The 21,321-nt window shown below is 48.2% G+C and overlaps 8 protein-coding genes and 1 long non-coding RNA gene across 14 annotated transcripts in view; 5 read left to right on the top strand and 4 right to left on the bottom strand.

Moving 5' to 3' along the window:
* Positions 1–21,321, top strand: part of LOC117589346 (bumetanide-sensitive sodium-(potassium)-chloride cotransporter) — a 213,839-nt gene that overhangs the window by 85,685 nt on the left and 106,833 nt on the right. The gene's annotated exons all lie outside the window — the stretch shown is intronic.
* Positions 635–5,361, bottom strand: LOC117589359 (protein LSM14 homolog B). Of its 4 annotated transcripts, none has more exons than XM_034281252.1 (7): positions 4,777–5,360; positions 3,455–3,943; positions 2,675–3,225; positions 2,376–2,609; positions 2,090–2,316; positions 1,636–2,015; positions 635–1,564 (listed from the first exon to the last, which is right to left on the bottom strand). In XM_034281252.1, the coding sequence occupies exons 1-7, from the start codon at positions 4,895–4,897 to the stop codon at positions 1,557–1,559; spliced, it is 2,010 nt and encodes a 669-aa protein (XP_034137143.1). In that variant the 5' UTR covers positions 4,898–5,360; the 3' UTR covers positions 635–1,556. The 4 variants fall into 4 exon arrangements, with proteins under 4 accessions (XP_034137143.1, XP_034137145.1, XP_034137146.1 ...); XM_034281254.1 differs by having other exon boundaries at positions 2,675–3,213; XM_034281255.1 differs by lacking the exon at positions 635–1,564 and having other exon boundaries at positions 1,628–2,015; positions 2,675–3,213; positions 4,777–5,361.
* Positions 5,645–11,928, top strand: LOC117589347 (citron Rho-interacting kinase). Of its 2 annotated transcripts, none has more exons than XM_034281210.1 (6): positions 5,645–6,064; positions 6,122–6,366; positions 6,428–6,790; positions 6,869–9,739; positions 9,805–10,000; positions 10,063–11,928. In XM_034281210.1, the coding sequence occupies exons 1-6, from the start codon at positions 5,797–5,799 to the stop codon at positions 11,682–11,684; spliced, it is 5,565 nt and encodes a 1,854-aa protein (XP_034137101.1). In that variant the 5' UTR covers positions 5,645–5,796; the 3' UTR covers positions 11,685–11,928. The 2 variants fall into 2 exon arrangements, with proteins under 2 accessions (XP_034137101.1, XP_034137102.1); XM_034281211.1 differs by having other exon boundaries at positions 5,646–6,064; positions 6,428–6,778.
* LOC117589371 (zinc finger protein 569) lies at positions 12,089–14,560 on the top strand. The gene is made up of 2 exons (XM_034281282.1): positions 12,089–12,726; positions 13,390–14,560. The coding sequence occupies exons 1-2, from the start codon at positions 12,193–12,195 to the stop codon at positions 14,104–14,106; spliced, it is 1,251 nt and encodes a 416-aa protein (XP_034137173.1). The 5' UTR covers positions 12,089–12,192; the 3' UTR covers positions 14,107–14,560.
* On the bottom strand, positions 14,176–15,611 carry LOC117589385 (ubiquitin-conjugating enzyme E2 C). Its single transcript, XM_034281300.1, has 2 exons — positions 15,371–15,611; positions 14,176–15,291 (listed from the first exon to the last, which is right to left on the bottom strand). Exons 1-2 carry the CDS (start codon positions 15,472–15,474, stop codon positions 14,862–14,864), a joined length of 534 nt encoding a protein of 177 aa, XP_034137191.1. The 5' UTR covers positions 15,475–15,611; the 3' UTR covers positions 14,176–14,861.
* Positions 15,760–17,130, top strand: LOC117589372 (EARP-interacting protein homolog). Its single transcript, XM_034281283.1, has 2 exons — positions 15,760–15,994; positions 16,051–17,130. The coding sequence occupies exons 1-2, from the start codon at positions 15,824–15,826 to the stop codon at positions 17,029–17,031; spliced, it is 1,152 nt and encodes a 383-aa protein (XP_034137174.1). The 5' UTR covers positions 15,760–15,823; the 3' UTR covers positions 17,032–17,130.
* Positions 17,008–17,854, bottom strand: LOC117589383 (kxDL motif-containing protein CG10681). Its single transcript, XM_034281297.1, has 2 exons — positions 17,600–17,854; positions 17,008–17,542 (listed from the first exon to the last, which is right to left on the bottom strand). Exons 1-2 carry the CDS (start codon positions 17,764–17,766, stop codon positions 17,059–17,061), a joined length of 651 nt encoding a protein of 216 aa, XP_034137188.1. The 5' UTR covers positions 17,767–17,854; the 3' UTR covers positions 17,008–17,058.
* On the top strand, positions 17,960–20,726 carry LOC117589374 (1,5-anhydro-D-fructose reductase). 2 transcript variants are annotated; one of them, XM_034281285.1, is made up of 5 exons: positions 17,960–18,240; positions 18,373–18,540; positions 18,598–18,767; positions 18,835–19,177; positions 19,240–19,454. In XM_034281285.1, exons 1-5 carry the CDS (start codon positions 18,064–18,066, stop codon positions 19,423–19,425), a joined length of 1,044 nt encoding a protein of 347 aa, XP_034137176.1. In that variant the 5' UTR covers positions 17,960–18,063; the 3' UTR covers positions 19,426–19,454. The 2 variants fall into 2 exon arrangements, with proteins under 2 accessions (XP_034137176.1, XP_034137175.1); XM_034281284.1 differs by lacking the exons at positions 18,373–18,540; positions 18,598–18,767; positions 18,835–19,177; positions 19,240–19,454 and adding exons at positions 19,684–19,851; positions 19,906–20,421; positions 20,489–20,726 and having other exon boundaries at positions 18,085–18,240.
* Positions 19,251–20,568, bottom strand: LOC117589394. The gene is made up of 3 exons (XR_004574208.1): positions 20,449–20,568; positions 19,433–19,644; positions 19,251–19,383 (listed from the first exon to the last, which is right to left on the bottom strand). It is a non-coding gene; the product is annotated as an uncharacterized LOC117589394 (long non-coding RNA).

The following is a 21,321-nucleotide window of genomic DNA, read 5'->3' as shown; positions in this document are numbered from 1 at the left end:
GCGAAACGTACTAAGTATTATGTATTTCTGTATGGTATATCTGAGGGCTAACTCGTTAATTTGCATATTTAAACTGTATATATACATAATATGTAGGAGCTAATCAGGGGGTGAGCATATGTGGATAGTAGGAGGAGAGATATACATAATATTAGTTTCAATTACATACATAATTTTTATGAATACATTAATATTGAAATGTGTGTGGCTGTTGTGTTGTGTGTGTAGCTAGCCTGTCCCTCCATCAGACCACTTATTCGGAAACAATTTTGTGCTGCATTTTGGTACAAATATAAATATCTGTTTTCACTTTTCGGGGACAGGCATACCTTTTATTTATTATTGTATCATGATCGCAATGCAAAACGCAAATTTGAAATTGTTCTTTCTCGCTGCAGTAAAATCACAAAGGCCTTGCCTGCTACGCCCAGAACCAACCCACTACTAAAGATTGTTTTGTTGTAAGTTACATAAATTCCACATGCACGCTTGCAACCCGAGATCCTACGTATCGAATCGTTTCTGTTTATGTTTCAACTTTTTGAAATTATTGAACAAAAAGAAATGCTGCTGCCAGCATTTCGAAAATTGTGCTGTGATCTTTTGTGTTTTTTAATACAATTTACAATACGCATTGCTGATTTTTGTTTATTTTTCACTTCATCTTTAAAATGTTCTTAAATCATAGGATTAAATGCTAGGTAAAACGTTTCCAAGTCTGTCGCTGTTTTACGCCCCACAAAGAATACAGAATTACAATCAAAGTTTTTTAAGGGTTTTGGTTTTGTTTTATGATCTATGTTTTCTCATTTCTCTCCTTTGTATGTTTATCCAAATGTGAACTTTTGCTTTTATTTTAGCTGGGAATTCCATGGATTACGCGTATCTCTCTTTTTCCATTAATTTCATTATTTCGACTCGGAGTTTTATTCTTTTCTTCTTCTAATTAGTTTTTTGTTTGTTTGTGTGTGTGTTTGTTTGCTTGTTTGTGTTTCGTTTTGCAGATCCTTTCATTACCTTAAGCCTAAATATATTTTTCACATCTATTACTAAATTATACGGAGGTGTGTGTGCATGCGCTTTGTTATCCTGATCCTCTTTTTCTCTCCTGTTGCTCCGCTTGGCTAAAATGGGGTTTAGGTTAAGGGGAGGGGATACGTTACACAACCTGCCATTTACACAAAAAACCTAACAGATGGCCGGTTTGCACTTCTCTTCTCTTCCCTTCACGCCTCTTAATCATTAATTCCAAGCATTAGATCGCGCAATGTGCTGCAGGTGGTGCGCGCAGGACGACGTGTGAAGAGTTCTTTAACACTAAGTAAAATTATACAATATATATTTATGCCGTTAGATCCGTATCTCGATATTCCTGATAATAAGAGCCTGTGTGTTTTTGTGTGTGTCAATGATCGGTCGGTCGCTTGATTGGGATTTTGCTTTCGAATAGTTTTTGCTTGTTTTTGTTTGTAGCCTTTTCAATGAGTAGGATAGTTGCTGCTTTCGTTTTTCGTGTTTAAAGTGGACGACGCCCACTGTTCTTGCGATTTGCGACATTATTGTGCTGCGGAAAAAGGGAGAAATTCATATTTCCAATTGTTTCTTGCAGATGCCTTATAAGATTCAATCACTTACAGACTGCCGCCACTTGTTGCTTTTGCTCTGGCATGAGGGACGCTGCTGACTTCGTCGCTGCGGCTGTTGCAGTGGCATCCACATTGTTGGCACCAGCGCCTCCAGCTGCTGCTGCTGCTGCATTGTTGGCTGCCTTGATCGCTGCGGCTGCACTCACGTTGCCATTGGGAATGGGATTTAGCTGCTGCTGCTGCTGGCCCCGGTTGCCGTTGTTGTTTCGATTGTTGCTGCGGTTCCGGTAGTTGCCGCCACCACCCATGCGATAGTTGTTCCTATTATAGCCGGGCGCACCGCCATAGCCCGAATTCATGCCGCTACCAGCACCAGCACCTCCGCCCATACCATTGTTATTGTTGTAGTAATGGTTGCGTCCGCGATAGCTACAGTTTAGCAGGAAAGAAAAGATAGTACAGTGAGCAACATGCACAAATGACGCCGTTGTGCTGGCACTTACCTGCCGCGGCGTGTGGATCCAACGCCAAATGTCTCCGTATTCAATTTGCGCTCCTGGCGCCAATCATTCTTCTTGCCCTTGCGATCCTGTGCAGCTTCGCAAGAGATGTTATCAAAGAATGACTTGGTCTTGTCGTAGCCCACGTGAACATCCTCATCCTCGGGCTCATGCTCACCAGCGCCGGTCTCATTGCCAGAATCATCCTTCTTATCGGTCTCACCATTCAACTAAGCGAAAATTATGGATTAACCCACAAGTTATACGAGAAGCGCAGCAGCATCCGTACCTGTGGTTCAGTGGTGGGAGCAACTGTTGTTGCTGTTGCTGCCGTTGCTGCTGCTGCTGTTGGATCAGTGGCGGCTGTTGCCGACTTGTTGGCTGCCTCATCGGCCACCTTGAGCTTGGCCAGCTGTGTGCGCAGCTCTTCGAATTTATTGTTGGCCTGCTCGAAATCAAAGTCACCCTCAAACTTGATCTTGTTTCGAGGCTTGTTCTGGTTGGCCGAATTCGGACGATAACCCTAAACGAGCAAGAAATGTTATTCCCATGCCTATTTGGGAGGGTAGAGGGCAGCTGTATCCATACCTGATTGGGTCGCATTGGACCTCGGGAGCCCATGCCGCGATTGCGAGACATATTGTTCATGTTGTTGGCGTTCTGTGGACCGCCGCGATGCATATTCCACGCGTTTTGGCCACCATTTCCGTTGCCTCCTGCACCGCCAGCACCACCGCCTCCGCGCTGTTGCTGCTGCATGCCGTTGCCGCCTCCGCGGTTGCGTTGATTGTTATTGTAATTGTTGCTGTAGTTGTTGTCCATTTGCCGGCCAGAATCGCGACGATCCCGCTGCTGGTGGTAAAAGTCGTTGCTGTTCCTCTGCTGCTGTTGCTGCTGCTGCTGGGGCTGCATATTGTTGGGTCCACCACGCTGCTGCTGCTGGGACTGCTGCTGCTGTTGCTGATGGTTCTGACGCTTATGACCAGCATCGCGCGCCATACCATCCCGCATACCCTGGGCGACGCTCTGCTGCTGCTGATGCAACTGCTGCTGCTGGGTCAGCTCCGCCGTTGGGCTGACAATCAGGCTGATGGGCGTCGTCGATCGTGAGGCGCCGGCAAGCATGTCTAAAACAGAAACTTCACATATAGACGACCAAGACGAGAACATGTGCAGGCAGTGTGTATTAGTTGAAGTGTAAACATTACTGAAAAACTGCTTAAAGGTATTCAGCATCTGAATTCCCCATTTATCCTTAAAAATCAAATCTTGAGCTGAGGGCAGGTGGGTAGGGTATATGTTGATGCATTATTTTACCAGAAATGGAAGCTAAGAAGGAATTTCTATCATTAAAAACTAATCACTTACTTGATTGCTTCTGCTGCTGCTGGGGCTTTGGCTGCTGCTGTTGTTGATTGCCGCCGATGTGCATGAAGGGTCCTCCGCCTGGTGCTCCAGCACCGGGCGCCAAAGAGCCGCCACCAGAGTTGCCCATTCCTAGATTGGGAGCACCCAGGTTGCCGAATGGATTGCCGTTGCCATAGCTGCCGCCTTGGCCACCGGGAGCTGGACCCCCGCTGGATCCGCCCATGGACGGGGCGCCATGTTGCTGCTGCTGCTGTTGAGGCGGTGCGTTCATGGAATTCGGCATGGGAAAGTGCTGAGGCATGACTTGGGGTGGGCCATTCTGCAGCTGCGCTTGCATAATCGCCGGATCATTGTGGTGCGGCAGCGTATGATTGTTCACGACGCGAATATCCTTAATGTCCGAGCCCCGGAATAGAATGTAGTCGTAGATCTGCGACTGCGGCGCTATCTGGAACTGTGTGTCCCGATCCTCTGTGCCAAAGGATCGCACTAAACAAAAGGGAAAGTATGCATACATAAATGAAAGTCCCAAGTTTGTTTAAGGTTAAAGTTAAACCTCATTATTTCCTATTTAACCTCAACAAGAGGGGAGCATAAGAACGCATGCTATTGCATTGTATGCGTATGTGTGTGTATGCTTTCATGTTCTGCTTTATCCCAGTGCATTGAGTGCAGTGTCACTGACATTAATAACGGGAGCTGCGGGAGTCCCGTTAACTGGCGCCAAAATGTTCGGCGAAGGAATGGAAACATACAGGCCCACATGCATGCATACATATGTGTACGTACATGTACACATTGAAATTGTTTTTGCAAACAAAGTTCGGTTCGCCACCAAGATTGCATATGGATTTATGCGTGTGTATGTGCAAGCTCGCTCTCATGTAAAATGCAAAAGCAACACTGTACAACAACAGGCGAGAAGAAAAGAGGCCAAACAGCCGTTTCGTTTCGTTTTTCTGTGCAGGCGACAGCATCTGAGCGCCAGGCCAGTAAAGTGCTGCTGCCGCCAACATGACAAACAAAAAGCATAAGTGAGAGCGCGCCAGCGAGAGAGAGAGAGAGAGAGAGTCCAGAGTAATAAGTACAACACTCTCTGAGCGACGGTAAGGGCAGGAAATTACTGTAAAAACTAACAAAACCATACATAACGAAAAAAGTGAGAAAAAGAAAGAGGAACTCGAAGGAAACCATTTTCTTTTCGCTCCTCGCCCACTACTTTAGAAAGAACCGTTTTTTGCAAACGATTTCAGAGCAGATTATGGCCATTATAAGAAAAAAATGATGGAATTAACAGAATGTGAGATTGGTGCAATACTTACCACTGGAAAGAGCAATGGTGCACTCCTGCGGATCCACCGTGTACAAGCGGCCCTCATACCTGATGTCCGCCTTTGAAATCAGGCTGATTTTCGAGCCCAACTCCGGCAATCCTCCACTCATTTTACTCAACTTTAGTCACCGACACTCGCGTTCCGAAATGATCAAACTAAGACTCCAAACTTTCCGAGAAAATAAAAAGGCTGTGTGTATATATAAATGTTTGCCAACAGCGCGCGTATCTATATTTCCACGAATATCGGGCAAAAGCAAACAATTATAGCGAGCGCGACGGCAACGATTTCTCGACGTTTTCAACCTTTCCTGCTCCCACTGCCTTCGACGTTGGCAAGCACGCAATTACTTTCCAGTTCCAGCACCGAATTTGCGGCTAAAAACTGTCTATCCACAATTGCAATACGTGCCTGCGTTGGAGCACTATTGTGCCTGATTATTTTCAAATGTCTCTGGTGCAGCACACACGGTTGTAGATGTTCAAATTTGCAATTTTCTATGCAGAAAATCTTTTCACCTTCCGTCTGCAAAAACCTACCCGTCGAAAGTGGAAAGAAGTCGGGCGAGCTGCAGAACTCGCATGCAATGGCCAGTGTTGCAAAGTACAGCGGCTGCGACACCAGCGAGTTGATATATATTTCAATGAGCGGTTCTTTAATGAGCAGTGCAATTTAATTAATTTATCAACCACTGCACAATTAGTAAATGCCAGTGCTTATTATTTTGATTTTTTGACATTTGACATTTTAATACATTTCTTGCCTGCCATTTGCCACTATCGATAGTTCTCCACCTCTATTTTGCCTATCGGTTTCAAAGCAACACTGCGTGCGGCTGTGCAGCTCTGTGTTTGGCTTCCCTCGGCGCTACAGCATTTTTGCATTCAAAACTGGTCACTTTCAAACTACTCAAATGGAATGCTAACAAAACCTGAGTGTAATTTGTCGTATTTATGTGAAAATATATCAGTTAGTTAGTGTACATTCGGTAAAGTCTCTTGTGTCAATATGCCACCGCAGCGCGATCCGATTAGCGTGCGGACGACGCGCCTAAATAACTTAATACTGGGCAAAGGAGTCGGCGTCACTCCAAAGCCAGCGGGCTCGAGCGGCAATGCCCGACGCAGTGTTGTGCCCGTGAGCACCACAAGTGCAGCTGTTGCCGAGGCCATTTCCCGCGAGGGCCTGCTTGATGCCTTCTGCTTGCTCTACAATGAATGCGACAAGGATGCGCTAAAGAAGCGCGATCGCAATATTTCCGAGTTTGTTAATAAATGTAAGTAAATGCTCAGTGTGTGTGTGCAGGCTGTTCCCTTACCTATTCTCATCTTAGTTCGCCCCATTGTCGAGGAGACTCGCAAGCTGCGCGTCAATGCGGATGACTTCACCATCAAGGCGCTTATTGGTCAGGGATATTTCGGCAATGTTCATCTGGTGGTGGAGCGTCAGACGTCCGACATCTATGCCATGAAGAAGATCAAAAAGTCTGTTGTGACCACCTCCCAGGTGAAGGAGGAGCGCGACATCATGTCCGCGCGCAACTCCGAGTGGCTGATAAATCTGCAGTATGCCTTTCAAGTGAGTTTTTAGCTTGGCTTCCACTCGAACCATTATTTGATGGAGTTTGCTTTCTCCGCAGGACAATGATAATTTATATTTGATTATGGAGTACATGCCTGGTGGCGATCTGCTCAGCCTGATGTCTCGCCATGGACCCTTTGACGAGGACTTGGCACGCTTCTACCTGGCGGAGCTGACGCTCGCGCTGCACACACTACACGAAATGGGCTACGTGCATCGGGATATTAAGCCGGAGAACATATTGATCGATCGCTTTGGGCACATTAAGCTGGCGGATTTTGGCAATGCGGCTGCCCTGGACCGCGACGGGCATGTGCTGAGCCTTTCGCCTGTGGGCACGCCGGACTACATTGCCCCGGAGCTGCTGCAGACCATCTCCACTTATAAATTATCAAAGTCGATGCATGATGTGAGTGCGGCTGTATGTTCGCAGACCTGAAGTGACACTTCAGTGGGTTTTATGTTTTATATTTATGCTTTAAATTGATCTTCCCCTCAGGTTAGCTGTGATTACTGGTCCATGGGCATCATAGGCTATGAGTTGCTGTGCGAAACGACACCGTTCCACGAGGATAATGTGCACGAGACGTACTCCAAGATACTCTCGCACTGCGAGGAGAGTCAGCTGAAGGAGCTGATTAGCTTTCCCAGCGAGCTGAAGGTCTCCAAGAACTACCGGGATCTGATCGAGTCTTTGGTCACGAACCCCTCGAAGCGTTTGTCCTACGAGCGCATCAGAAAGCATCCCTTCTTCGATGACATTCAGTGGAATTGCATGCGCTCGCAGGTGCCGCCGATTATACCCACCATCAAGTCGGACGATGATACGTCCAATTTCGAGGATGGCACTCGGCACAAGTCGCGCAGAGATGTGCCGGGCAAAAAGTCGCTCACGACGAACATGAAATCGCACGATTTTAGTGGCAAGGATTTGCCCTTTCTGGGCTACAGCTTTGTGCACATGGACAAGCCGCCGTGTGGCGACTCTGGGGATGAGGCGCGTGCCAATAAATTGCAGGATAAACTCAAGGATCTGCAGCAGCGGCTCAAGTCGCGTGAGACGGAAATCTCCATGCTGAAGCAGGATCTGCTGCGTGCGCAGCAGTCGCTGAAGAAAACGGACAGCAAGTCGCAGGTGGTGCTGGATGCTAAAATGGAAATCAAGAAGCTGCAGCAAATAATCAAAGACAAAACCATGGAGTTGGCCAGCTGCAAGACGCAGATAAAAACACTCCAAAGTTCGGCCAAAGTGGATGAGGAAATGTGGTCCAAAAAGGAGTCCACCATCACGGATCTGCTGCGGCTGAATCGCCAAAAGTACGAGGAGGCAAAGATCTGCTCCGAGCAGCGCTACGAAAAGCAATTGGCGGAGAAAAAGCAAGAGCTCGCCTCCACGCTGCAGAAAATGGATGCCCGTGAGCTGGAGTTTGTGGCGAAGAGCGATGAGTGCAAGCATCTGGCAGCCAAGCTGCAGAACTACAAGGACATGTTGAAGCAGCTCAAGGAGCAGACCATCAAGGCGGATGCCGGGCATGAGCAGCAAAAGAGCCAAATGGCCGAGTCGTACGAGCAAAAGCTGTCGGAGCTGCGCAAAAAGATACGCGAGTCGCAGGACTCGCATCGCCGCTTGACACTGGAGATACAGGGCATACGCACGGAGCTGGATGAATCGATTAGCTCGGGCAAGTCCACGCAGGAGGCCAAGCATGCCACAGAGCGCAACATTGAGGACATACTGAGACGCCTCAATCAAGAGATTGCCTCCAACAATGAGCTGCACGCGGAGAAGGCCAAGCTCGAGACGAAGTTGAGACTCAGAGAGAACGAAACTCAGGAGGCTCGAGCGGAATGCCAGCGCCTGGAACGTGAGCTGCAGCTAGCCGAATGCCGCTGCCACATGGCTGAATCCTCGCTGGCTTCCAACGCTTCACCTTACAACACCGCACCCGGATCGCTCACCGAACTAAATGCCATCGAGGATCAGCTGCGTGCCGACTTGGTGGCAGCCAAAGAGAGCGAAAACCTGCAGAAGGTGCGCGCCGATCAGCTGCAAACGCTGGTCACCAAACTGGAGCACATGCGGGAGCGTTTCAATGAGCAGAATCAAACGCTTTCACCTACCAAATCGCAGAGCAACAGCTCAGTAGGCGACATGCTGGAACGTCAGAATGAGAAACTCGAAGACAAACTGGAGGCAGTGCGGGAGCAAATGATTGTGGAGCGTCAGGCAGCGCGGGCAGCCAATCTCTCGCTGTGGAAGGTGGAAAAGCAGCTGGAGGAGGCACTCTCCGAGAAGAAACTCTTAGCGCGACGCATGGAACTCACCGAGGAGCGCATCAAGAAGGCGCAAAATGGGCAAGAGGAGACACAGCGGCTGCTCAAGTCCTCGCAGGAGGAAACGCGCCAGCGAGAGTCGCGCATCGAGGAGCTGAAGCAGGAGCTGGTAGTGGCCAAGCGGGATGTAATGAAGGAGCATCGGATGTGGGAGAAGGCCGAGCAGGAGCGCATGAAGTGCAAGTCGGAGATAATCGAGCATCTGGCCAATGTGCACAAGCTCGAGCAGCAGGAGACGGGTCTGCGCCAGAAGCTGCAGCAGGTGCAGGTGCGCTATGATGGCCTCGTGTTGGAGCACAAGAGCCTGCAGCGGCAGCTGCAAGAGGAGCGTGAAAACAGCACGACGGCCAGTGACTCGAGCCACAGCCTGCAGCGTGAGCTCAAGGCCATGACGGAGAACTTCCAGCGGCTGAAGTACGCCTGCAGCGTGACGGATAACCAGCTGACCGAGGTGGAGACCATGCTGAAGACCGAGCAGGAGCGCAACAAGTCGCAGCAGAACCAACTGGATGCCTGCCATGTGAAGCTGCGCGAGCGCAACGATCAGCTAACGAAACTGCGCCAAGAACTGTCCAGCATTGAGGCTGACAAGCGGCTTGCCGAGCAGCGTGCACAAGTGCTCGCCTCGGAGTTGGAGGAGCTGCGACAGAACCTCACCGAGCAGCACAAGAAGTTGATCGCGCAACACAGTCAACTGGTGGAGCAGACAAATGTTCTGTTGGCCACCCAAGAGCGGTTGGAGATTCTGGACGGACAGAACGCGAATTATCTGACACAGAGCGCCGACTGCGAGCGGGAGTTGCTCAGTCTGAAGGAGGAGAATGCGCGCATACTCAGCGAGCTGTTCCACAAGAAGGAGGAAGTGCGCAGCCTGCAGGCGGAGATAGCAGAGCTGCAGTCCGCTCAAGCGGAGCTGCACACGGAAATCGATGAGCTGCAGGACACGATGGGGGAGAAGGAACAATTTTATGTGCAGCGTGACATCAAGGCGCTGGCTACGCTGGCGCAGCACAAGAAGCTGATTGATTATCTGCAGGTGGGTGCCCAGAATCTTCCTCTAAAGAGGAAATCTCTAATCTCATCTCCCCTTCCCCTTCCCAGCTCAAAGTGGAAGATTTGTCGGCCAAAAAGAAGAAGACGCTGGCGGATAAGCTGTTTGGCACGAGTCATGGCAACAAGGAGAACATCTCCTCCAATGATGTGGAATCTTCCATACTCTATCGAGCGCTGCGCGAGGAACTGCGCCGCGAACAGAAGAACTCGGCCATGCTGAAGGAACAATTAGAGCAGCTTAATGGTCGGTTTTACAGGCTCTCCGCTGTATTTAATTCTATAATTATTTATCTGTTGCTGTTCCAGGCACTGCCACACTTCGCTCGCCACTCAAAGCATCGGGGGAGCAGTCCAAACAGCGGCCTGTCAGCATTGCCGTTACTCCGCGCTCCCCACGCAAGCAAGTGTCGTCGCTGAAGCGCACCAAAAGTCAGATAGAGATCAGCACCACAGCAGAGAAGAAGAAGGAATCGAACAGCCAGCAGTCTGTCCAGCAGCAGTCGCATCACCGCTTCGAGCTGGCTCTACAGGAATCAAAGACAGGCTCTCCGGACTGTGTCGTGTGCAAGCTGAGCATTATCGCCGGTTCGCCCTATTGGCGCTGCAAGGAGTGCAAGGATGCGGCACATCGCAAGTGCCGCACGAACGTGCAAGGAGATTGTGGAGCCGCAAAGCCTAGTGCGCCGTCCGAGGCTGATGCTGTCAGTGTGGCTGCCTCCGCGACCAGCAGTGGCCTCGAGAGCGTGGATAGCTGCAGCTCCAGCAACGTGGCCAGCGGGGAGTACTTCGGCACGCTCGTCTACAGCTCGGATGCACAAGTGGATGAGGAGCACGGCAGGAGTCTCGAAGTTAACTGCGCATTTGAGGTGGCGGAGCAGCAACTGCTGCTGCTGGGCTGCAGCACTGGACTGTATGCCTACCATGTGGACACGCAGCGTTTGCTGCACATTTCGGGCATCGAGTCCGTGAGCTGCATGTCCATCTGCAAGCGACTGGCCAAGGCCATTATGGTGGGCACCGTCGCGGAGAAGCTCTACCAGTGCGACTATCGGCAGCTGGAGTCACGCTGCCAGAGCTCCAGTACGTGCCACAGACCCGTGCTGGAGACGTCAGCCATTGAGCTGCCGTCTGCCAATCGCACGGCCGATGAGAAGTGGAAGCTGGTTATGATTTCCAACGAGGCGGAGAATGCCCTGGATTCTGTGGCCATAGCTGCCACCACCACGCGCATTGTCATCCTGAAGTACGACCACAAATTGCACAAATTCAATCCCGTGCGCGCACTCGACACTGCCACGCCCGTCACCTCGATCTTCTTTACGCGCCACTCGGCCATCGTGACCTCGGACATGTTCTACGAGATCGATCTGGATAATTATACGGCCGAGGAGTTTGTCGATTTGTCGGACAAGTCCATGCAAAACACTGCCAAATGCCAGCCCCTCATGGCTGTGCGCATTTCGCGGCAGGAGTATCTTCTGTGCTTTGCCGAGTGCGGTGTGTTTGTGGATGAGTTTGGATGCCGCTCGCGCCCCTATGATTTGAGTTGGGTGTACGCTCCCACGGGCTTTGTGTACCGCGAACCGTTTCTGTTCATTTCCCACTATCAGTGCGTGCAGATTTTGCGTCTCCATCGTTCATTTAGCAAGGAAGTGGCTGACACTGCTCTAAACTCCGACAGCTCCGATTCCCCTGACTTGCAGCGCGTTTACTTGCCGCACTACATGTCCACGTTGCTGGCAAACAGCGGCGATGTCAATCTTTACGCTCTGGCTCTCGACCAGAAGCCGTCTGCCACTGGTCAACGGATCTACCACTTGGATACCTTACAGGCGTTTAAGCACAAGCTAAATGTGTCCTTGGAGACAATTTCGTCGGTGGCCACGTCCGTGACTTTGGGTTCGGCAATGACAATGGATAGCATATGAGAGAATATGCAAAACAGTTAGGTCCAATTATTTATCAAGAAAGAGAAAAGAGAAGAGAAGAGAAGATGGCCTCACACACACACAGAAATACATAACTGTAATTTTAAATAAGAATCTTAATCGATTAACGCTTTTGGATGTTTTTATGGTAGCAAACACTTGCCCTTAATTTAATTTTAAATATTTCTAACAACTTTTGTGCACTTAAATACACAAATAAAAGCATTTTGCAGTTAAATAAGGAGAAAACCAAGCGATTTAAATAACAGTTAATGTGGGAGCTTCCATTACTGAGATAGGCAAAAGCTCATCCAGCCAGCTTTTGCTGGAAGCGCTTTCAATGTCCCGCATGGTAAGGTGGTGGTGTGTCTCTGTCTCCGTCTCTCTGCCATTGTGCCCGCCGTGCCCGCTCTCTGGATACTAAACTGCAGCATTACTGTAAATTGTGATAATTGATTTCAATTTATTCCATGTCGTTGGCACCGTGTGTGCGCCATAGTCGACGACGATGTTTGAATCAAAAGCAAAACTTCGCGCGCATCGTGCAGTTGCGGACTCCACCACTAACGCAGCCGCCGCCGCAGGAACTGGAACGGACTCGAGCAAGATGCTGCTATGCCGTGCCTGCCTGGTGCTGCTTCGACCCGAGGATGTGTACTACGATCTGTTTAGCGAGCAGGGCTTGGCGACCAAATTCTTTTCATGCACCGGTGGCGACTCGGACCTGCACATACAGTTGAGGGAAGACGAACAACTGAAGGATGATGTGCCACAGCAACTGGTGCTGAAAAGCATCTGTGAATGCTGCTACCAGTTGGTACAGAAATTCCACGACTTTCAACGCATGTGCGAAGAGTCCTCCAGGAACTTTGAGAAGCTACTGGCGGTGGTCAACTCTCAGGAAACCGTCCACAAATCCATCCAGGAGCCAGATGTAACCAACACCAGCTCTAGTCTGGCAGCATACGAGACTCTGTCGGGGGGCGAGGAAGAGGTGCTTGCGATTCAGGAAGTGAGAGCCACAGAATTAATAGAAGAAATTGTGAGTTGAAATACATTGGAGGTTATATGTGCTCGATATAAAAGGGTTTGTGTGCTCCAATCTAATCACAATCATTGCCTAGGTTTTGGTTGCTTAGCGCCATTTGTTTGACCATTTAACCATATCATCCAGAGGCAGGCGTGTGTGTGCGTGGGACTGGAACTGGAATCAGCTACGAGATAATTTACTATCAACAGGGGGGCAGGTTTCTAATGAATCGTACATTATCGGTGGCATTTATTCAATTTAGCTTTACACATGAGTTATGACCCCAGAGTTTTTAGCAGAAAGTGTAAAGGAAGGGACAGCCATCCTTAGATCTTATTGTAACCCGGAAAAGATCTTGCTTTTGAGTAGATAATTCTTCAACTAACATTCGCGTACTTCGTACTTTCATAAGGAAATGACATTGAACCGCCTTTACATGTGTTTTAAGATGAGTTTATCTCGACAGTGTCTCTATCGATTCACATAGAAAAGATAAGATTAGGCCAGATTGCAGATAACAAACATGTAGGGGGGTTTCTTGGGCTTCCTACACCCATAGTCATAGTGTGAAAATTGTTGATTAAGACCGATATGGGTTCACTTATCACGAACAAAATAAAACGCTGAGATTGAAATTGAATCGATTAAATGAACACAAATCTCATTTCATTACAGGAGGAAGTCTACATTGTTGAGGATGAAACAGAAAAGAAAAATCTGGGCAGGGAGAAGATACCCATATCGTCGAGACAAAATGTGCCCGGGCAACGCAAACAGGGACTGAGATATACGCTTAATTGCAGCAAATGCAATCGGGGATTCTACAAAATCTCCTCGCTCGAGGCACACATGAAGAAACACGATGGGATCAGTCCTCACACGTGCGTGCACTGCGGCAAGAGCTATGCGCGGGCAAACCTACTCGAAACACACCTGCGCGAGAAGCACTTGGGCTCCACTCAGAGCATGACTTATCCGTGTCCCAGGTGCAATAAGGTGTACAGTGCCTCGCGCAGTCTCAACTATCACTTTAAGCGGGAGCACAAAAGTCAGCACAGGCAGGAGCTGCCAGCCGCCATGCACATGTGCGACAGGTGTGGCAAAGCGTATGCGCGAAAGGCGAACCTTGTGCGCCATCAGTGGGTGCACCGGAGTCTGGATGAGCGCCATCACGTGTGTCAGTTCTGCGGTCAGCGCTTCTACACGAAGCAAAACATGGTGGATCATCTGCAGCGACGTCACACCAGCAGCAAGAGTCTGTTGAGGTGCAAGAAATGTGGACGCATCTTTCGATCTCGAGCGGTGCTGGCCGTGCACCTAAGCAAGCATGCAAGTGCCACAATAGGTGGTGCAAGGCAGAAAAGGAGACGTTCCTCGATCGTTAAAGAATAGTTAGTTAATATTTTGTTTTTGTTTTATTTATATGGTGGTTTTCAATAACTTTTAAGCCAACTCAACTAGTTACAATGAATTCGAATTACTACAAAATTTATTATTACATTTAGGTAGATGGAAAAATAAAGTCCTGCGTTGAAATAATCATGAGAGATGACGCGATATTTGCACGATGAGTGAGTAGGTGTTGTTGTTTTTCGGGGTAGAGTTTTCTTTTCTTTCTTTAAAATTAGCTAACATTCACATCATTGCGGGGCGCAGCATGAATCAATTCAAATGCAAGTCGGTTGGCATCGATGATTGGTTGATCTGCTCTGCTTGCATATCTCAAAATCATGTATAAAAAACAATTAACTAAAATTTATGCTTAAGCTTAAAAAACGGACAGATTTAAAACTTACACTTGTTACACCATACCATGACACACATTTAGAAATCAGTTAATTTGTTTTTGCAAAAAATTTGTAATAATAATAAACATTTTACGATTATCTGATCTGATCTGTCTCTGTCTTTGCCAAAACAATAATCATCATAAACTATGTGAACTGAAGGAGGTGGATGTGGATGTGGATGTGGTGTGGTGTGTTGGTGGTTGGTGTGGGATGAACGGGATGGGGGGGTTGTCGCTTGCACTATATGTAAATAAATACGCCGCAATATGAGCATAGGATGAGAGGTAGCGGTTCCAGTGCTGGACCGCTACGTGGCGCCACAACCATTTTGTGACGTGACGTGACGGACATCTGTGCTTAGGTGTCCTTGTGTTTCTCGTAGAAGGCGTCCAAGTATTTTTTGTACTCCTTCTGATCGTTCCACATCATCGCGGCCTGCGCATTCAGTGGACTCTCGTTGTTTGGCTCTCCCAGCAGTGATTGTATGGACAACAGTATGGTGCGCACATCGTACAGGGCCGACCACTTGTCTTTCAGTATGTCCAGACAGATGGATCCTTGCAAATCGACGTTGGGATGAAAGCAAGACGTCAGGAATTTCACCACTGGCGCCGCATACGGATACGAGTTGGGAAAGTCCAGTGACAGCCGATACGTCTGCCCAGCGTAGACAGTGTTCAAGGGTCCAGCAATGGTGCCGACCCACTTGAAGATGTTCTCGCCATCCGGAAAGGCAGAGATTCCCTTTTCGTTGGCCATCATCAGGTTCATTAGTTCTTTGTGCAGTCTATACAACAGGCAAACGACAGAATATGGTAGAATATGGTAGCATCACTGCATGTGCATGGAAAGAATTGGCGCCTTACCTTTTGCTCACGGCATGATTGTCTTTCACTGGCATCGAGTCATCAGTGTGTTTGGTGCTGCCCCCAGCTCCGCCGCTCTGTTCGGGGCTAATGTTCTGCGCCATTGCGTTGCGATGTGTACTTAGTGCTTGGCTTTACTGATTTTACTCAAAATCAAATTTAGTTGCTGGGCCAGAAAACGCTTTCTTTCTATTTCCTGTTTTCAGTTTAAATATTTTCCTTTTTCACTTTTATGTGTGTGTTCGACTATGACTTTAAAACAGTACAGTAGATGACAGTGTTGGTTTGGGCGTGCACAGGGTTGTATTATGATTCAGTCGGACGAGTGACAGCTGGAACAACAACGCATACTACTCGTTGTTTACGTATGTATAAATACATGCATACTATATGTATGTAGATGAAAAGTGTATTATTTACATATAATCAAATCAACAAAATTAGCCACTGGCAATGGACGAAAACAGCCTGATCTACGGCTTGGAGTTGCAGGCTCGTGCCCTCACACCTCAGTACGGCGAAAGCAATGAGGTGAACTTTTTTATTGCCACAAACTCCCTGAAGCCCACCAATCAGCTGCATTTGATTACCTACGACGAAGAGCAGGGCTCCATACAGGCCAAGGTAACACTGGTTGCATATTGAAAGCATATTTAACCAATTAAAACTCTTTTTCACAGGTCTTTGAGCATGCACTGGGTGAGGTTTGGAAGCTAAACAGTTGCCCACACGACTCCCGCCTGCTGGCATCTGTGTACAATGTCCAAAAAGGCGCACAGGTCCTGACTCATGCTGCACTTTTAACGCTGCCGGAGAATTTGAGCCTGCCCGATGGGGAGGAACTGAAATCGGAGTATCTTCCTTGGGGACAGGTGGAAGTTTTGGACACAGAAGCCTATGGCGAACGCGTCAAAACAATCGAATTTCATCCCAGCCAGGAGCAGACACTGGCCTGCGTGGTGGACAACAAAGTGACGGTTATGCAGCGCGCTGAAGCCTCCACCCGCGTTGTGGCCGAAGTGCCCGTCACCAGCTCGGGCAGTGCCAAGCACACGGTGCCCTTCACCACCGGCAAATGGTCGCATCATCACCAGGGCCACCAGTTCCTCGCCCTGCACGACTGCAGCCTGAGTGCGTACGATGTGCGCGACACACAGCATTGCGCGTGGAGCATAAGCGATGCTCACAACCAGCTGGTCCGCGACTTGGACTGCAATCCGAACAAGCAGTGCCACCTGGTGACCGGCGGGGACGATGGCTACCTCAGGATATGGGACTGCCGCATGCACAAGGCGCCAGTTTTTGAACGAAGCGATCATTCGCACTGGGTGTGGTCGGTGCGCTTCAACACATTCCATGACCAACTGGTCCTGTCCAGCTCCAGTGATTGCAAAGTGCTCCTCACATGCGCGGGCTCTGTTAGCTCGGAGACGCAGGCCCAGGCTGGCCTTGATGAGTCGAACTTTGGCGGCGCGGAAACTGAGGAGCGGCACAAGGTGCTGTCGGATGGCCTGCTGCAGACCTTCGACCAGCACGAGGACTCTGTGTACTGTGCAGAATGGAGCAACGTGGACCCATGGATCTTTGCATCCTTGAGCTACGACGGACGGGTAATAATCTCAAAGGTACCAAAGCAGTACAAGTATCAGATTATATTTTAAGTTAATTTATATTTAAAAATAAACAGCTTAGCCCGTGTCCTCTGATGTACAATCGGATGAGTCATTGGGATTCGCAGTCTCTACGGAACAGACCCGCTTGATCAATTCATTTTCTATCTCTACGGTGCCATTGTCCATAGCCTCCTCCATTTGCACATACTCAATGGTCGCTGCAGTTTTCTTGGGCACTGCGCCAGTACTGAACGTTGTCGCCTTCACAGCGGGTGCTACCGTTTCCACAGCATTCTTGGCGCGCGAGTCGGTCTCGTCTTCGGCCTCCTCGGCGAGACTGCTCCGCTGCGGTTGGATGTCTGCGTATATGGCGGGATACTGCTGATGCAGCTTATGTTTGATAATTCGAATCTTTCGAAATATATAGTCCAAATCCTTTTTCATATCGTTGAGACACTTGACGTGTCGTTTGAAGTCGTCGTTGGCGTTTTTCAAGCGGCTCTGGGAGAGGGCATTGCAATTGAGGAGCATCTCATTGGTTTTCTCGAAGCGTTGCAGCCTGCGGGGGGATAGTTTTACTACATTAAAGACTCTCAATATTGAAACCAATACTTACATTTGCTTTTGAGCACGTATCATCGTTTCCACATCGCCCTGATTGACCATTCCAGCCAAGTTTTGTATAAACGCCTCTGCGGCGGAGTTGCCAAATCCCGTGTAGGACTCCAAGTCTGGAGTTGCATCGTCGGATTGGTTGGGATCCTGAATGTAAATGTGGCTCATGTTTGCTCTAGAAACAGAGATATCTCCTATTGTTGTTATCAGTTGAAAACTGTTTATAATTTTTTGTTTATGGCATATGTTCCTATGTATGTATTAATATGTATATATGCATGTGTGAACTTTTGCAGTGTTGTGAGCTGCCAAAAGATAACCAATTGAGCAGTCACTTTATTGAAATTAAAATATTTTGACTGTCTGAAGCGTGTTTACATAAAAACAACGTCCAATCAAATTACTTAAGTTTATTTATAATCAAATTAATAACTTTTTCATAAGTTTATATTTCATAACGCAATCATGTTCATGGCATTTAAGGGGCGACAAATTGCTGCCACACTTATTTCTTCGACCGGCGCCTTGCGATTTCGCTTTACACATAACTGTTTTGTTTTAAACAAAAAGATGAAACTCGCTCCAACTGTGAAGCTAAACAATGGCCACGAAATGCCTATATTGGGCCTGGGAACCTACCAGGTAAGCGGGAGCTGTAAGTTATTACTTTTACTAGTTGGTAGGCAAGCAGTGCGCGCATGTTCCTCAGACTTACGTAGAGATTGGGGCACTGCCATATGTTTATTGCTGCATCTTGGACATTGTACCGTTTAGTTAAAGAAAACACGTTGTGAGAATGCAGTGCGCTATGCACTAGAATCGGGCTATAGGCACATAGACACCGCCTACCTTTACGGCAATGAAGCGCTGATTGGAAAAGTTCTTAAAGGTCTGATAGGAGAGGGAAAGATAAAGCGCAGTGAGGTGTTCCTTACCACCAAGGTGAGTAGGTCGCAGTCGAAGCTGGGTGAGTGTGTACATGTGTGTGTGTCCCCATAGCTGTGGGACATCTACCACGAACCCGAGCGTGTGCGCTATGCCTGTGAGCTGCAGCTGAAGCTGCTCGGCCTTGACTACATCGATCTGTACCTGATGCACTCGCCCGTGGGTGTCAAATATGTCACGGACGCTGATCTAATGCCACACGAAGGCGACAAGTTGTGCACCAAGTGAGTTATGCGTCTGCACTTCTGCCTTCGAGTGACTTCCAGTCTGGTAACTGCTCCCTTTTCGCAGTGCCGTGGACTTTGTGGACACCTACAGGAGCATGGAGCAACTTGTTGATCGAGGACTGGTGCGCAGTCTGGGCGTGTCCAATTTTAATATTCTCCAATTGGAAAGGCTCTGGCAGAGTTGTCGCATCAAGCCAGCGTCGCTGCAGATAGAATGTCACCCGGAATTGATTCAACTGCCGCTGCTGCAGTTTTGCAAGGCGCGCGGCATCGCTGTCGTTGCCTACTCGCCCCTGGGCCGCCCGAAGACCAGCAAAGCCCTGCCCTCATTCTACACAGACGCCGAGCTGCTGGCAATAGCACACAAATATGGCAAGACGCCCGCACAATTGGCACTCAGATATTTGGTATAATTAGCAAAAAAAGAACTAAAACAAAGATCTTTAATCCTTTGCTAATTGTACCACAGATAGACATTGGCACGTTGCCCATACCAAAGGCGGCTCAGGAGTTGCACATTGCCGAGAATTTGGATATCTTTGACTTCAGCTTAGCGCCGCCGGAGCTCGAGCAGCTGGGAAAACTCAATCGAGGGCTGCGCATTTGGAAGTTTCTGAAAGCAAAAGATCATCAGCATTATCCATATGAGACTTAGCACTTACCTGGCAATAAATTTGCTCATTTAGATTCAAAGTTGATCCTGCCTTTCCTTTGCCAAACGCTTTTGCTCTGCAACATACGCACGAATGTTGTTTCGATGCGTCAATTCGCGTGTCTCTGCTCGGTCCACTGTGTTCATGCTGAAGCGTACGCGCGCTTTACGCAGCAAGCCCAAGAGTGCCCGCCAAAGGCGACGCACAAAACACATTTCCACCTGTTGATTAAATGTGAAATTTCTGCTCTTTACTTGCAGTCAATCGATGGGGAAGGCACTGAAGCCATTAAGCATGCAATTGATATTGGCTATCGTCACATAGACACCGCTTACTTCTACAAGAACGAGATGGAGGTGGGCACAGCCATACGGGACAAAATTGAGACAGGAGTTGTCAAGCGTGAGGAAATATTCCTAGTCACAAAGGTGAGTAGAATGGGAGAGTAACTTCCTCTAATAACTCCTCTGTTGCTCTTTCAGCTCTGGAATGTGCACCACGATCCTGGCCACGTGGAGCCCATTTGCCGCAAGCAGTTACAACATTTGGGCCTGGACTACATCGATCTGTACTTGATGCACATGCCAGTGGGCTACAAGTACATCGACGAGGAAACTCTAATGCCCGTCGATGCCGAAGGTGTTCTCGAGCTCAGCGACATTGACTACCTGGACACGTACAAGGCCATGGAGAAGCTGGTGGAGGCGGGCCTCGTGCGCAGCCTTGGCGTGTCCAACTTCAACAGCGAACAATTGACGCGTCTGCTGGAGAACTGCACCATCAAGCCGGTGACCAATCAAGTGGAGTGCTCCCCAGGGTTAAACCAGAAACCATTGACAGCCTTCTGCAAGAAGCATGGCATCACGCTCACGGCTTACTCGCCGCTGGGTCGACCCAAGCCGGACGTACAGAAGCCGGACTACATCTATTCGCCTGCTGTTGTGGACATAGCCAAAAAGTATGGCAAGACCACGCCGCAGATTGTGCTACGATATTTGGTGAGGAACTCTTGCCATGAAGCTTACTTTTGTTCGTCTAATTAATTGATTTTCGTATCCATTTTAGGTTGATTTGGGCACCATACCCATCCCAAAGTCATCGAATATTAACCGCGTTGCTGAAAACTTTGACATTTTCGACTTTAAGCTGACTTCCGAGGAGATGGCTGTGCTGGATGGCTTCAACTGCGGCGAACGCTTGGTGCCACTTAATTTAATTAAGGCCCAAAATCACAAGTACTATCCGTTTGCCATTGAGTTTTAAACCAAGCGCCAAAGAAAAAATATAAACTAAACTGCCAACATATAATTCGTCGCATTCAAGTGACAACTTGTTAAAGGCACAACAAAACTACTTGTATTGTGCGTCATTTTGATGCTCGTAAATGTTTTTTATTTTATATCAAGGTCAGTGGCCCTTTTGAGAGCCTTGCAAAGGTCTCTGGAGGAGTGTAGAGAACTCAACGAAATTTTGCACAAATGGGAGCTTGGATCTTTGACACTGAAAATTAAAGCTAAAAGCTAATTGAAAAGCTATAAATACGGAAACAAAAATATGGAATAAGTGCGCAACAAATATGTAATGCTAGCTGCACTTTCAAGAAGTTAAAAATGTGCCTTAAGTGATTTAATTGTTTGCCTTACATTGATTACAAGTGGTAGCAGACAGCGGGCTTAATCTTACATCCATTAGTGGCGCAGAATCATTTTGCTTGTTTGTTTGCAACTGGTTTATGGCCATTAATGTTTAGCCAGAATTATGCATGTTTTGCGTTAATCGCTGGATCGAACTCAATTTTTAGAGATATATTCGGTAATATGCGGGAGTTATTAGATGCGCCAGGATCCTAAATGATGCATGAAAAGTGTTATTACAGACCATTAAGGTTTTACCTTTAC

Source organism: Drosophila guanche, unplaced genomic scaffold (assembly GCF_900245975.1).
Source record: "Drosophila guanche unplaced genomic scaffold, DGUA_6, whole genome shotgun sequence".
NCBI lineage: Eukaryota > Metazoa > Arthropoda > Insecta > Diptera > Drosophilidae > Drosophila > Drosophila guanche.
This window is presented reverse-complemented; position numbering and strand designations above follow the sequence as displayed.